Here is a 16139-nt window from a genome sequence, read left to right as displayed (position 1 = left end):
GATGCCGATTAAACAATGACTAGAAAAAATGGTATGATCTACCGAACACATGTTCACTTCAGCTGGCCCAATCCAACTACCCAAATCAGAATACTATCTGTTCTAAAAACATCCACCCTTCCTGCTGCACCCAGTATAATAGAAACGACAAAACAAAAATTATATGCAATAATAATATAAAAATTCAAAGAAGGAAATACAGTAGGTGATTTGTTTTCAGATGTTCATAATTTTTTACTTTCCTTGCCCTATTACCATAGGTAAGGAAAGTATTGCTTTCCGAAAAAATTAAGGTACCCCAATTTCTAAATTTCTGTACGTTTCAAGGTCCCCTGAGTCCAAATAAGTGGTTTTTGGGTATTGGTCTGTATGTGTGTGTATGTGCGTCTGTGTACACAATATCTCATCTCTCAATCAACGGAATGACTTGAAATTTGGAACCTAAGGAGGTCCTTACACTATAAGGATCCGACATGAACAATTTCGATCAAATACAATTCAAGATGGTGGCTAAAATGTTGTAGATGGTAGCTGATACAGGTTTATCGATGTAACATATTAACTTTTCATTCTTGTTTAAAATAATCAATTATATTTTATCAAGCAAGAAATTATATTTTCAATAATTTCATAATGAATTTTCATAATTAAGATGAAATATTATGTTAATTAATTATCAATTCTACAAAGACGATCTGGTAACAGAGCAAATCGAGAAAGATATAACACCATCCACTTTATTGAATGATAGACAAAGATAGCAATACCATTGCTAATCAAACACTGCCATACTTTTAAGGTGGACCTCACTATAGCCGACTTTCCATTCTGTATGTATTCTGTGACCTAGGGTTTCATCATGCTGACAGATATCAACTAAAAATGTGAACACCATAAGACAGTGTTTCTAAACGTAGGCTATGATGGAGGAATCAGGTTAAGGCTGACTTGGAGAGCTACTCAAGGAGAAGCAGAGGATCAAGCAAGATACATGGCGATGAGTTGATGGCGGAGCAAAATATCAACTTGAAACTATTCATCAAATATGAATTGCTAATAAGTGTTTAGTGAATATAATCCACTAAAGACTTGAACTACTAAAAAATTAAATGAATTTGAATGAGTAAATGTGGCTTACAAAATTCTCAGCTGAAAATTGTTTCTCATGTATGTTTTTTGAGATGTCTTTTCAAATTACTGGAATGAGTACATTTATAGTCACAAAAGTTGCAGCGGAAAGGTGTTTCTCCTGTATGTGTTCTGAGATGTCTTTTCAAATAACTTGATTGAGTACATTTATAGTCACAAAAGTTGCAGCTGAAAGGTGTTTCTCCTGTATGTGTTCTGAGATGTCTTTTTAAGGAACTTGAGTCACCACATCTATAGTCACAAAAGTTGCAGCTGAGGGGTGTTTCTCCTGTATGTGTTCTGAGATGTATTTTAAACTATCTGGACGAGCACATTTATAGTCACAAAAGTTGCAGCTGAAAGGTGTTTCTCCTGTATGTGTTCTGAGATGGCTTTTCAAATTACTTGATTTAGTACATTTATAGTCACAGAATTCGCAAAAGAAAGGTGTTTCTCCTGTATGTGTTCTGAGATGTCGTTTTAAATTACTTGAATAAGCACATTTATAGTCACAAAAAGTGCAGCTGAAAGGTGTTTCTCCTGTATGTGTTCTGAGATGGCTTTTTAAATTACTTGATTTAGTAAATTTATAGTCGCAAAATTCGCAAATGAAAGGTGTTTCTCCTGTATGAGTTCTGAGATGTATTTTCAAACTATCTGGACGAGCACATTTATAGTCGCAAAATTCGCAAATGAAAGGTGTTTCTCCTGTATGAGTTCTGAGATGTATTTTCAAACTATCTGGACGAGCACATTTATAGTCACAAAAGTTGCAACTGAAAGGTGTTTCTCCTGTATGTGTTCTGAGATGTCTTTTCAAAGTACTTGATTGAGTACATTTATAGTCACAAAAGTTGCAGCTGAAAGGTGTATGTCCTGTATGTGTTTTGAGATGTCAAACTAATTAATTGAGCACATTTATAGTGACAAAATTCGCAAATGAAAGGTGTTTCTCCTGTATGTGTTCTGAGATGTCGTTTTAAATTACTTGAATATGCACATTTATAGTCACAAATCTCACAACTGAAAGGCTTTCCCCCAGTGTGTTTTCTCATATGTCTATTCCAATCATGGGAACGGTGTGTTTCATAGCTGCAGTCAGCACAACTGTAGAGCTTGGTCTTTTTGCCAGTCACAGATGGCTCAGTACACTTTTCCACTGGAGAGATTGAATGTGCCTTCAGTCCACCCACTTCTGTTGCATTGGCAGTTCCTGATGTGATGCAGTTTGGAGGCCACATCTCCATTTCACTCTTCACTGAACTTCCTTCTGCCTCTTGCTCAACTGCAAACATTGATAATGTAAATGAACTAGAAAAAAACTAGTAAAAACATTGAAATTGAGTGATAATGGAAATAATATATCAGAGGTAAATTTAAATAATGGCATTATGACTAATAATAATGAATGAGTTTATAATTCTTTCCTTCCCTTTTCCTTTGTCCTGGTATGGTACCCCCAGAAGAAGGGAGTTTATTACAGAAAATATAACAAACAAGAATGAAAAATACACTTATAAAAATAAATCTTAGAAACAAAAAATTAAGAATAATAAACAAGAATGATAAATGATGAGGAAATTCTTTTTCAGTGGAGAATTTCAAAAATTATACACCAGACGAAATATAGATACTCCAAAACCTTCAAAAGAAGGTTTGACTGGAGGAGTCAAGTTTTACATTATATCTTTATAAGGAAACAAAACATAGAAATAATAAATTGATATAATCAAACAGTGATCTCAAAATAATTATTTTCAATTCAAATCATATAAAAAGAAAAATGGTTGTAAATCTCAAGTGAATAATAATTTATTGATACATTAATAATACAATAATACTAATAATAATAATAATAAAGTTGCTGGCATACTGCACCAGGACCTGGCATTAAGGCATAAGTTGATTGTTGAGAAAGTCCCTTACTATCAATATGCTCCAACTTCAATCCTAGAGAACAATACCCACAAGCTGTATTGGGACAGATCTGTGCTGACTGACAGAACGATTCCACATAACAGGCCAGATTTAATACTGATGAATAAGCTGACTAGGGAAACAGTCTTAATTGATAGCGAAGTGAGGTTCAAGATTCAAGTCGACGGTTTGGCATTTCTCTTAATGTTTAAATGTTTGAATGTTCAAATTTTTATATGTTTATATGTTGCGCATTTACGGCGAAACATGGCAATAGATTTTGATGAAATTTGACAGGTATGTTCCTTTTTAAATTGCGCGTCGATATATGTGAAATGTTATTTGGAAATTTTGCATTTCAAGGATAATATAAAGGGAGAAAGGAGTATCCTTCATACGCCAATATTAGAGTAAAAATCAGACTATAAAATTATTCATCATAAATCAGCTTTCGAAAGATAATAAATTGCATGCCATGACGCATGCAATTCAATATCTCAATGTAACGTGGTAAAAAAGCAGTGTAGACTATTAATTGCATGCCTCATTGAATGCAATTTTTATGCACTATTAAATGAATTATTGATTATGTGCAATAGGGCATGCAATTAATAACTAAAATAACATAGTATTGTCTCTCGAACTTTCTCTGCTTTGAACTTCGGCTGTCCTGTTGCCAGTATGTCTTGAAAGGAGATTAGATTTTTTGATACACCAACCCGAACAGCCATTAGCCGTTTTCACACCGATATCTCGCAGACACGACATACAGACAGGATTTTCTCTGATAGACAGTATAAGAATAAGTGGCTGCGGTTTATAACTGCTCGAGTTCTACTGTACACAGAACTACTAGTAGATGTAGGCATTCCATGCTGCCATAACATGGAACACTACTATAGTGAAAAGATTTCCAAGTGTCTCCCCCCGGCAGCTGAGAAAAAGGATATCTGGCATCAAGAGAAAGTGGAAATCGTTCCAGTCATAATATCTGCAGTTGGATTGATGGGGGAAAAGTGACTGCAAACTTAAGTCATCTGGGTGCCTCGAGAAACAAGATCTACTTGATGCAGAAGGCAGTGATGCTCAACACTGTATCAATGGTTAGGGCATTCTCATACCTAGCAGCAGAATAATTCATCAAAGTCTTGTCATAGACAGATTTTGATGAAAAACTCACATAGTAATGTGATGAAAATTAAAAATAATAATAAAACTCAGTAATTATCATTTTAATCACTGAGTTCATAATAAGATAATAATAATAATCATTTAGTTTTATTCCCATTGTGAATTAAATCATAATAAGATGTACATCTTTTGAAATAGAATAGAATTACAGAACTTTTTCATTTGGTAATGTGGAAAAGATTTGAAAGTGGTGTTCACTCAATTAAATATGAGTTTTCATTGTGTAGTTTCAAGTTTGTGACTTTACAGAGAGTATTAATTGTAATTCTACTGGGAAATATCATAGTTACACATTTTCTCTTACAGGATTTTCCAGTCCTGAATATGAAAAAGCTTCATGTGAGGAATTTGCCACAATCTAATCGCCTAAGCAGAGCTAATCAATCAAGAATTGGATAGTGATAGAATGAATCTCACCATATGCATCCTCTTTGATGAATATGAGATTGTAGCCAGAGATCAAATATTGTTGGCTGGAACCATCATCGGTTGGAGAGCCTGCAGTGCTGCACCCTGGCGCTGGTTCTTGGCTGCTATCATTCTCCTGCTTAACTGCCGCCATCTGCAATGTGGCATCACAATCAATGAGAAGACAATAAATTCATTCCACACTTGACATAGTCTATCAATCACAAACAGTGACACTTTGGGCAATTGAGAATTGTTTTAAGAAGCAGATACTGAATCAGATGTAGTCAATGTTAGTAAAATCCGAAAGTCAAGCACATTCAATTCGAGGAATTTAAAAGAAATCTTCCAAAAAGCACTAATCCAAATTTGAAAACATCAATATGGATATTATACTTCTACAACAAATGTCAGATGGACTACTATAGTATGGTTCCAATTCTACATTTGTTATCTTTGGTTCTTATCATAATAATAATAATAATAATAATCTTTATTTCCGTATAAAAAAAACAAAATAATTACAAAATTGCACTTGCAGAAATTTCACATAATATACAGAAATATTCTACCATGCAAGTGACTAAGTCACGTCCGCATGGAGGAGCATCAGAGAGACAGAAAAAAAACAATATTTATTGAAAACGAAAACGAAAGAGAGAAAAATATATAACTAAATAAAACTAAGAACTATCTAAAATAGTGTATACAATACCTATTTTCTTTAAATGAAAAAATACAATAAGAATAATAAATTAATTAATTTGAGATGAATTGATAAAGACAGAAATACATAAATCAGCAAGAGTGGAAAATTCTATGCATAAAATAAAATAACAACAAGCTCAAGATAAGACATGATACGCAAATCTCAGACAAAAGTCAAAATTAGCAAGCACAATAAGGTAAGGGTTGAAAAATTTAGAATACCGAAACCGCAACATACATAATACAACAACAACCATATATAAAATGGCTCGTAGAATAATAATAAATATATAACATATATATATATTTTTTTTTTTTTAATTAAACAGTACTCAAATATCATTTAGAATAATCAATTCAATTACCATTGGATCCTTTGGGACTGTAATACGCAGTGTACAAGGAAATAAATGAACAGCCTTTGGAACTATATTACGGAGTTGTACATCATTTCCACCCCAACCCTATCGCAGTTTAGTAGCCATCTTTTTATGCTAGTTTTGATGTAATACTTATTATTTTGGGACCCAAAATTAATCTTGATGTGTATAGGTAAAAGATTGAAAAATTTTGGGGTGAGGAACATAAAAGATTTTTTGAAAAGGGTACAGTTAGGTCTCAATCCTCGGAGATGGCGATTCAGTACTCCTCGCGTCAAATGAGAGCCCTCCACCACCTCACAATAGCTTACTATTACACCATCATTCCCACTCAGCAGGTAGAAAATATTAAGTACCTTGTGGATATACATGTGTCTCAGAGGGAGTATCTCGAATTCTTGAAATAGTGGTAAAGTGCTATCCCTGTATCCTACACCAGCAATTATTCGGATAAAAGACTTCTGTAGCTTTATAATGGGATCCAAAATGGAATAATATGTACTTCCCCAACAACTCAATCCATAACTTATTCTTGAATGGGCAAATGCGTAATAAATCTCTTTCAGGGTACTTTTATTGCACATCTGCTTTAATTTAAATATTGTTCTAAGGTAGAACTGAAGAGATTTCTTGAGGGACTTAATGTGGGACTTCCAATTCAAGTTATGATCTAGAAGCACCCCTAGATATTTTACATTGGATTCCATTTTCACAACAGGGCAACTGCAAGAGTCACGCCTACAGTGAAATCCGTGGAGGAAGATAGGCATAGGAAAACTTCTACTGCCACTTAGACTGAACAAGATGTAATTAGTTTTTTGAACATTCATTGCCAACTTATTACAAGTGAACCAAAATGACAGTTTATTCAAGTCCTGTTGCATGTCATAAGCAAGTTGGTCCTGTTGGTCCGGACTGTATGATAAGGCAGTGTCATCTGCAAAAGTTGTTAATTGTCCCTTAAAGTCACCATTGAATAAGTCATTAATGTAGATCAAGAATAATATAGGTCCCAGGACCGACCCTTGAGGGACCCCATGACAGATATCACGCAAGTCACTAATTTGATTATTAATTTTTACTGCCTGACTTCTTCCCTGTAGGAAAGTTCCAAGCAGTTCCAAGGGTGCACCTCTAATACCTGCTCGCCACAGTTTATGTAGCAGAAGATCATGATTTACAGTATCAAATGCTTTACTGATATCGATAAACAATCCAGCAGCACAATTACCTTGTTTTTTATTTAATCCTAAGTATATATTTTGCAGGAAATGTTGAAGGGCAAGCTCGGTGTTGAGATTCTGCCTGAAACCAAACTGTTGATTGGAGAAGAAAAAGTTGTTATCTAAAAAGTTCATTAATCTTTTTTTAATAAGTTTCTCAAACACCTTTGATAGAGTAGGTAAGAGTGAGATGGGACGGTAGTTTGTTTTGGACATCCTATCCCCTTTTTTAAATATAGGGATTACGGTACCTGTTTTCAATATTTTTGGAAACTGCCCTTCAACTATCGCCAAATTAAATAAGTATGCTATAACAGTGGACAAGTGAGTGATATTCTCCTTTAAGATTCTTGATGTTAATCCATCATTACCAGAGCTGACGTTTAATTTGAGTTTTTTATTATTTCACATTCATCAATCGGGCTGAGAAAGATGGTCGTATGACTTTGCTCGCTTTGAAATTCGTAATTGTACTGCTGGACTATATCATCTGATACTTGTGGAAGAGATTGGGAGAGTTTTTCAGGTAGATCAATAAAATACTCGTTGAACAAATTTGCAACGCTTTTACTATCACTGATGATTGTTCCATCCTCATTTAACTGTATATTTTGAATACTATTGCTCTCACCAGGTAATAATGATTTCAGAATTTCCCATTTCTTTTTAGAGTTCTTGGAGTGTAAAAGCAGATTGTCAGAGTAATATTTACATTTTGCGTTTTTTACCCATTGCTTCACGTTATTTCTCATTGCTATGAATTTATTCTTTAAAGCGGTATTATTTGGCATTCGTTTATGTAACTTATATAATTTATCCTTTACAGCAATACTGTTTGACAATCCAGGTGTCATCCACGGTTTTATCATTTTGATTTTATTTTTTAGTTTACGTTTAATTGTGGATCTATTTAAAATACTATTGAAGGTTTCATAAAATTTGTTAAATGCAGTATTTGTGTCATCTATTTCGAGTATATTGGTCCATGAATGGGATCTGATGTTATTAGAAAGTAGCTGATAATCTAGTTTATTTATTTCAGGACAATCACACAAAGTTCTTTTCATTTGTCCAACTGGCAAGAAGCCTATTACCGCTCTGTGATCTGTGATTGAGTTATCTATTACGGCAACTCTACTGATAGTGACCCGGATAGAGCGATAAGAGAAATGATCGATGCAAGTCGATGATATCTCTGTTACCCTAGTATCGATATCAATCAACTGTTCGAGCCCATTACTGTTTAAGCAGTCAAGATAATCATCCGCAATTATATCGTTTGAGCCTATATCAATATTAAAGTCTCCTAGACAAATTAATTCATTTATTGGAATATTCTCAAGAGCGAGTCTCAAATTATTAACAAATAACTGACGATCACCAATATGCAATCTATAAACTCCCATAACCGAAAATTTGAGACTACCATAGATACAATTTAAAAGCAAACAATCACAATTTGGAATTGCGAAATCTCCCAACACTGCAACAACAGATTTATGCACATAAGCCACTATACCACTAGCTCTAGACAAAGCAGAAAATGCGGAAAAGCTTTCGTAGTTATCTATTTGGTATAAGAGAACATCCTTCTCATGCTGTAACCACGCCTCGCTAAGTATAATTATTAATGGTTTCACAGAAAGGCTGTTAAGATGCAATAGAAATAAGTCGAAATTTGAGTGCATGCTTCTTATATTTTGGTGATATATGCAGATGCCTTCTGATCCTGTAATAAATGTATTTGTTTCCTCAATTGAACAAAGAAGTTTTGCTACTGGCATAATCTATAATATCAACGCAAAAATAATTTTAGAAGTAAATTTAGTGTATGTGGACATGAAACAACAATAACACAGAAAAAACAATGGAACCACAGCACGGTATGAGAATATGATATAGAAAAATTTCAATACAAATATGTAATCAAAAATAAAGATGATCTGCCTAGATGCATAATCTCCTATTACATACATAATATGGGCATGCTTGTAGTACTCTGCATAATCATAATCACATACTCCAATGCATCTTGTGACCTTATTACTAGTATAGGCTAAGTTCTTGTAATAGAGAATTCCAGGAGAAATTAAAAAGTTCACCATACAATACAACATATTTGCAGGGCAAGGAATAAAATTAGTAACATAGGATAGCATTTTATGACATTGTGAAAAAACCATTGAATTAAGTCTGACATTGTATGATAAATAATTGAAATAAGTTGTAAAATTTTCAACTATCATTAGGTCCGCATTTCAAAGTTTCCCTCTCTATAATGCGATTCAATTCACTCTCATCATCAATCACAATCACCTTAGATTTTCTGTCGTCATCCCTTCTCACTTTAACCCTACCATTCCTGTCAGTCCACACATATTTGTAGTTGAACTGTGATTTCAACTTACGTGCTTTGGAAAAAAGAATCCTCCTCTCCTTAGACAACGAGATATTTATGTAGATGAGGTTGTCATCCGTGCGTCCAGGTATGTGTCTAGTTGAAAAGTCTCTTTTTACCTTTCTCTTCGCGAGCAGCCCGTCAGGTTCATCTCTTCGCAGAAACTTAACAATGATACCTTTGTCAGGGCGATTGGCAGCTGGAATACGATGGCAGGCGATTATTGCTTCCTCCTTGATGGCGACCCCCAGCGCTTTCCCTACGTCGACGACGGTCTTCTTGAGTGATGCATCACTCTCAGTCGCGCTCTCAGGAATTCCGAAGATCTCCAGCGTGTTTTTTCGAGAGTACTGTTCAACCTCACTGAGACGTTTCCCCATAGCACTCATATTCGACTCGCATTTCTTTTTCTCTGCCTTTAGTGTCTCAATCATAGCCTTTTGAGCAACAATAGTCTCCTGCTGTTCAGCTATCTTTTGAGAATTTTCTTTTATTAGGCCGAAGCACATCTCAATTGATCTATTTAGTTGCGATTCTAGCTTGCTCTGGCCGTCGAGTATTTCCTGCTTATGCTTTTCCAGGATTTCTTTGAGCTCCTCCAATGTAATTCCCATACTTGTTGTGGTTAGTGAAAACTCCGTATTAACTAAACAAGAGTTGGGCTCACCTCTACTAAGTCTTCTCTCCTTGTTACACGCTTCACACATCCACTGTTTGCTGGCAGATAAAAACTCTATTTCATTAATTGTGAGCTTGCAACATGTACCATGGAATGTAACCCGACACACTTTACAGACTATTTTATTTTTCTCTGTACGAATAATCTGTTTGGAGCACTTTCCACAAACACTCATATTAAAAGAAAAAAGGAAAAATACCAATCTTACTTCATAACTGTTATGAGTCACTATTACTTGAATTTTAATGCTTGATTATTTATAGTGAATGAATGAGTAAAACAAAAGGAATCGGATGAATAAGGTACGTCAAGAGGGCGACCGAGACTATTTAGGATGAGGAAGCCCCTGGATAGGAAAGGAAAATTGATTGGAAGGAAGTTAAATATTCAAGACAGATGATCCTAAACCGAGAATAATTTATAATTTACCGGTTTACTGTGACGTTTTTATAATAAAAATACGTAGACCTCCTGATTGGCATCAAGTCGGTAATAAATCATGAGAAAAAATGCTAGGCGTGGTTTTTGGTTTTCTACTAGTATCAGTCTTAAAAAATCGTGATAAGATTTTTTAGGCACTATCTAGGAATCCTAATAATAATAGGATCAAAAATTCTTATATTGCTTTGAAAAATAATATAAAAACATGGATCAAACTAGAGAAAACAAAGTACTATTCGAATTTGAAAGACCTATCTATAAAAATCTGGTGTGGCGCACTCACACAACTTTCCTTGCCGTTATGAAAATTTATCACCTGACGCTAGTGTTCCCGCGCATCTTAAGTCTACAATTCAAAGATCCAAGCCAGCTGGTGACAGGACAATAAGGCTGGAGACACACGAAGTTAACTATCTCTTCAAAGTAATAATGATTTAATAGAATCAATAGTTGCCAATAGTTTGTAATTGAAATAGTAACATTTTCTCGAATTTCGAGCTTATTTTCAATTTTAGGTGCAAATGTTACTGAACATTAATTGTAGAGATTTTCACGCTCAATCTTTTCCACTTGGAATTTTTTGTTTAAATTGTATCTAAAGCCTGATGATTGAGAATATAAAATCAAACTTTGCATAGATGGGGCAGAGCTCCTGAAATTTTTACAGATATGGGACTAGTGGCAGTTGATACAGCTTATCAATGACTATTCTAGGTATAAATTTGATTAGAATCGTTGGAGCCGTTTTCGAGAAAATCGCGAAAAACCCTGTTTTTGACAACATTTTCACCATTTTATCCGCCATCTTGAATTGCGTTAGATAGAAATTGTTTGTGTCGTATCCTTAAGGACATTAAGTTCCAATTTTCAAGTCATTCCGTGAATTGGGAGATTAGATATCGTGTACACAGACGCGCACACACACACACACACACACACACATACAGACCAATACCCATAAACTACTTTTTTGGACTCAGGGGACCTTGAAACGTATAGAAATTGGGGTACCTTAATTTTTTTCGGAAAGCAATACTTTCCTTACTTATGGTAATAGGACAAGGAAAGTAAAAAACCAATGGAAGGGAATAAATAACTCATGTGGACAGACCTCGAAGAAGAAACATACTATTTGATTGGAAACAGATGATGCGGCAATATCTGATGTGCAAATGGTAGCTGATTCTTTCAATAATTACTTCATCGGAGTTCTTACCAGACTAATTTCTTCAATAAGTCCATTGACTCAAAATATTATAGATAATTACAAAACTTGTTTCGAATCAGAGAATGTCTATAATACCATTTTCATGAGACCAATAGATTTCCATGAGATCCTTACTGAAATAAATTCTTTGAAGGATGGTATGTCTCCTAGTCCTGATTGTATCTCCTCGCATCTTAAAAAAAAATGCAATTCCATCGGTTCCAGTTCTATATGATATATTTAATGCAAGTATATATACAGGTATTTTCCCTGATCCCTTGAAGATTGCCAAGGTGATTTCTATATTCAAGAGTGGAAGTCGTTCGGATCCTTCAAATTACAGACCAATATCTCTTCTGTCTGAGTTCTCAAAAATATTTGAGAAGATTGTGAGGAGGATTTTTCACTTTTTGGAGAGTAATTACTTTTTTATAAGAGCAAATTTGGATTTCAGGATGGTTTGAGTACTGAAATGGCATTATATAACTTCATTTCACAGATTTATTTGGGATTGAATGCAAGAAATGTAAAGGTTTCTGGACTATTCCTTGCCCCAAGGACCCCTTCTATTTCTTGTGTATATTAATGACCTCTTACAAGTTCAATGGCATTGCAACGTCTTTTGCTGATGACACTGCATTCTCCTACTCATCTAAATAAAAGTGTTGATGAACTGCACGTGATGATGCAGCAAGATCTTGATATACTCCGCCTTTGGTTTGATTACAATAAGTTAACACTAAATGCTGCAAAAACAAATTACTTTAACTTTTTCTTTGTCATCACCACTCGTGTTGAATGTCCCTCTTTTTTATCATGAAATTAAATGCAGTACGATGCAGTGTAACTGCACTGTTGTAGGAAGAAATCAGTCTTATAAGATATCTTGGGTTGGTTGTAGATGATAAATTGTCATGGAATATCCTTGTTTTGGGTCTAAGGAAGCATCTATTCTACTTGTTAAGAGTTTTATATAACCTAAGCCAATTATTCCCCCAAATATTTTGCATCAACTATACTTTGCTTTTCTTAACTACAGAATGGATTATGGGAATGCATGCTGGGTTTTAACATACTCTTACTCATCAAATCAATAATTACATTACAAAAAGCAGCTGTTTGAGTTATATTTGGAGTTCACAGACAAACACATCCTTTCCCTTTCTTCAAACAGATAAATGCATTGTCTCTCAGACATATGTACGTCTTCAAAGTCCTAGCTCTATTCTACAGGATGAGTTGAAGCTATGGTCAGCCCATGGTTGAGAGTAATCATTTCCAGCAAACACAGCAGATAACTCTGGGATTGGTGAGATGCCCTAAAGCAAGCTGTTCTCTCTTTCAGAAGTGCTTTCTGTTTCTTGGGCCGAAGTTCTAAAATATTCTGCTTACAAAAATTAAAAATTTGAGAACCTTAGAAAAATTTAAATCCAAACTGAAGCCTTGTCTTTTCGAAGCTCATCCAAATGATGTTTAGGAATGGTTTATTGTGCTGCATTGAACTTGATTATCCACCCTTTGAATAATTTTGTACCTCAAAATTTGAGTCCTATTAGGCATTTATAATTTTTGTAATGTGTGTGTTGGTGTGTGCGCTTGAAGAACCAATCGATTCCTGCTTGCATTCAAGTAATATTTCTCTCACTTTGCAAGCTAGTATTTATTCTACTTGCATCAATATTATGCATATAATCCACATGCATATAATTCATTATTTTTTGGTTATGCAATGTTAATTGATATAATATACTTGTATTTTCGAGATGTTTTTTCTATGTTCATTTGGTCAAAATACAAAATTCTCGTCAAATTAAAAAATGTGCAGTATTATTATTTATAAACATAAATAAGTAATATGCTAGGTATGTATTTATATATTTTTATTTTTTTAAAGCTTTGTAATTATATTCTATAACTATCATGCATAAATATATACTATGTACTATATATTCATTTTGTATTGCATTTTAAGCAAGTGAAATAAAATGTATTCTATTCTAGACTAGCTGGCCTGGCAAACTTCGTACTGCCAAATGGTTAATGCATCTCATGACAAACTTTAGCTGGATGCACACCTGAGGAGGCGCGATGCAGCATTTTGCATGCAGTTCTTCTTCTCCTTCTTCTTTGGCTGTACCTTATCCCATTTAAATGGGGTCGGCATTCCTTTCTCTTAGTCTGCCTCTCCACAAAGCCCTATCCAATGCTTCCTCTCCTCCAACCACTCTCCCACAAGTCAGCCGCTATTCTATCTCCCCACCTCATCCTTGGTCTACCTCGCCCACTCATCCTCTCACACCATCCAAAACAAAATCCTGCACTTTTCGTCCAACATAATCCTCCTCCCGTCGCTGTACATGCCCAAACCACCTCATCCTTATCTCCTCAACATGCAGTTGCTTCTTGCTTATTGGTTTGAATGGAAGAACTCACACACACTGAATAGGGCATGGCGTGGAACGGTAATCTCCATAAGATCAACACTTTGTATCACCAAGCCGCGCCTCATCAGGTGTGTTTAGCCTTAGCTTAATCTGATGCATTACTATATTTTTATGAAAATTATCCAACAATCAGTATTTACATTTACATCTCAATATGGACTTTCCATGTGCTTAGTTTTATATTTATTTATTCATATTTTACTATTTCTACTAATTTTACAAATTTGATGCACACAAAAAAGTTATTGAATGTCAAAATTTAAAGCACGATTTTTATTTAGGCTAGGCCTATATAGATTTGAACAGATGCATATGACACTAGAAACAATAAAGGGCATTTATTGGATTGGTCATACTAAACTTTAACAAAATCTTAATTTATTCTTAAAGCATAATGCGGAAGATAAGCCTACAGCTCAGTGATCAATTTTGCTGTCACAGACATGAAATTCACAAACAAGTTTTGAATTAGAAGATTTTTTTTTCAATTGAAAAAAATTATTCATCTTTTTGAAAGATAACTTAGAAGTACAAAATTATTATTTTCATCTGCATTTATATAGAGAAGATCAACAATATTCACAATACAGTTGTTTTAGGTTATGATCAAGTGAAATTTATTTCAAAGTAGGTACTTACCAATTCATCCATTAGTTTCTTGAAAGAAAAAAGGTGTGAGTTATCAATATTTTATATTCTTTTTTGGTATAAAAGATTAATTATAGATTTGAGTTGTAAGGATATTGTTATGAAAGAAAAATAAACTTCCTTCTGATTACTATCAAGGAGAAAGTAAAGCAGAATCTGGGGCTATGTGGGTGTGGGCACAGAATTTGTATACTGTGGTCGGGTCGGTGTGACAGGCGAGTGTCGCCTGTACCTTTCAACTGCGCAAGCGTAGTATCTGCTTGAGTAGTGGCCGCGGAATTGGAAATTTCTGGAACTCAAAATCAATGTTAAATAATGTCCTATGCTTGAAAACTGTTGCTGGGTGGAACTCCGAATATTTGTCAGACAGTGGAATTGGAAATATCCGGAACTCGAGATATGTTGCTAGGCGGAATTGGGAGTATCTGGAACTCAAATTATTTGTTTGTCAGTTGGCGGAATTGGAAATATCTGGAACTCAGAATATCAGTGCCAAAGTGGGAGTACTGGTAATGTGTTTGTTATTGAGAAATGGTTCAAGACTGACTTATTTTCTGGAATGATATGGACTAATTAGCCCACTTAGGGTAATTCATAGCTCATTATATATTAATTTTGAATGGAAATATTGGACTAGAACTTTAAACAGTAGAAACAACTTGGCTGATCTTTTTGGACTTGTTTTTCATTATCAAAATTTGGGAATAGAATACTTTTGGACCTGGTATGTCGTTCTTTTTCAATTATATTCATCATATCCATACATATCATGCAAGCTTTCAAAACTCTGTTATCTGTTTCAACAAACAAGACTGACGACTGTTGATAAATTTATTTTAGGTTAACTATAGAACCCTTTATTTGTTTTGCGATAAAATTGTTTTATCCCACATCTACACAGTCTTGCTAATAACGATCGATATTGTGAATTCGATATATTTCCAATTCCACCAGCTGACAAGATATTTTGAGTTCTGCTGGTCTGCACGATATTCGGAGTTCCGCCTGTCAACATATTTGGAGTTCCATATATATCCAATTCCGGCCAGCTGCAAGATATTTTGAGTTCCAGATATTCCCAATTCATGCGACCCCTTGAGTAACACATTCGTTGGAGCAGTTTGTTACCGGCTCCTTGGAAAAATAACAGTTACTTCGTTCTCGTGAACCAGTTAACAATAATGAGCAAGTACAGTCGGCAAACATTGTGAATCAGTGTAGCCATCATGTCTGAGAAATCATTCCATTTGAATTGTAGTTTATACAAAAAAAAGTTCAATATTTATAGTTTGCAGCAGCATCTTCAAAATGTTTATAAAAGAAAAAGGGCTGCAAAAGAAGGAGCAATATGTCTGTTCAAAGACTGC

General features: G+C 34.6%; 1 protein-coding gene across 1 annotated transcript; it reads right to left on the bottom strand.

Annotated features, from left to right (window-relative positions):
- Window positions 1-719: 719 nt before the first annotated feature.
- Window positions 720-15105, bottom strand: LOC111050909 (zinc finger protein 239-like). Its single transcript, XM_039444140.1, has 4 exons — window positions 14764-15105; window positions 4654-4798; window positions 2029-2413; window positions 720-1865 (listed from the first exon to the last, which is right to left on the bottom strand). Exons 1-4 carry the CDS (start codon window positions 14773-14775, stop codon window positions 1358-1360), a joined length of 1050 nt encoding a protein of 349 aa, XP_039300074.1. The 5' UTR covers window positions 14776-15105; the 3' UTR covers window positions 720-1357.
- Between the last annotated feature and the right edge of the window lie 1034 nt (window positions 15106-16139).

Source organism: Nilaparvata lugens, unplaced genomic scaffold, assembly GCF_014356525.2.
Source record: "Nilaparvata lugens isolate BPH unplaced genomic scaffold, ASM1435652v1 scaffold2937, whole genome shotgun sequence".
Classification (NCBI taxonomy): Eukaryota; Metazoa; Arthropoda; class Insecta; order Hemiptera; family Delphacidae; genus Nilaparvata; species Nilaparvata lugens.
Note: the sequence above shows the minus strand (reverse complement) of the source record. Positions and strands in the feature narration are given on the sequence as shown.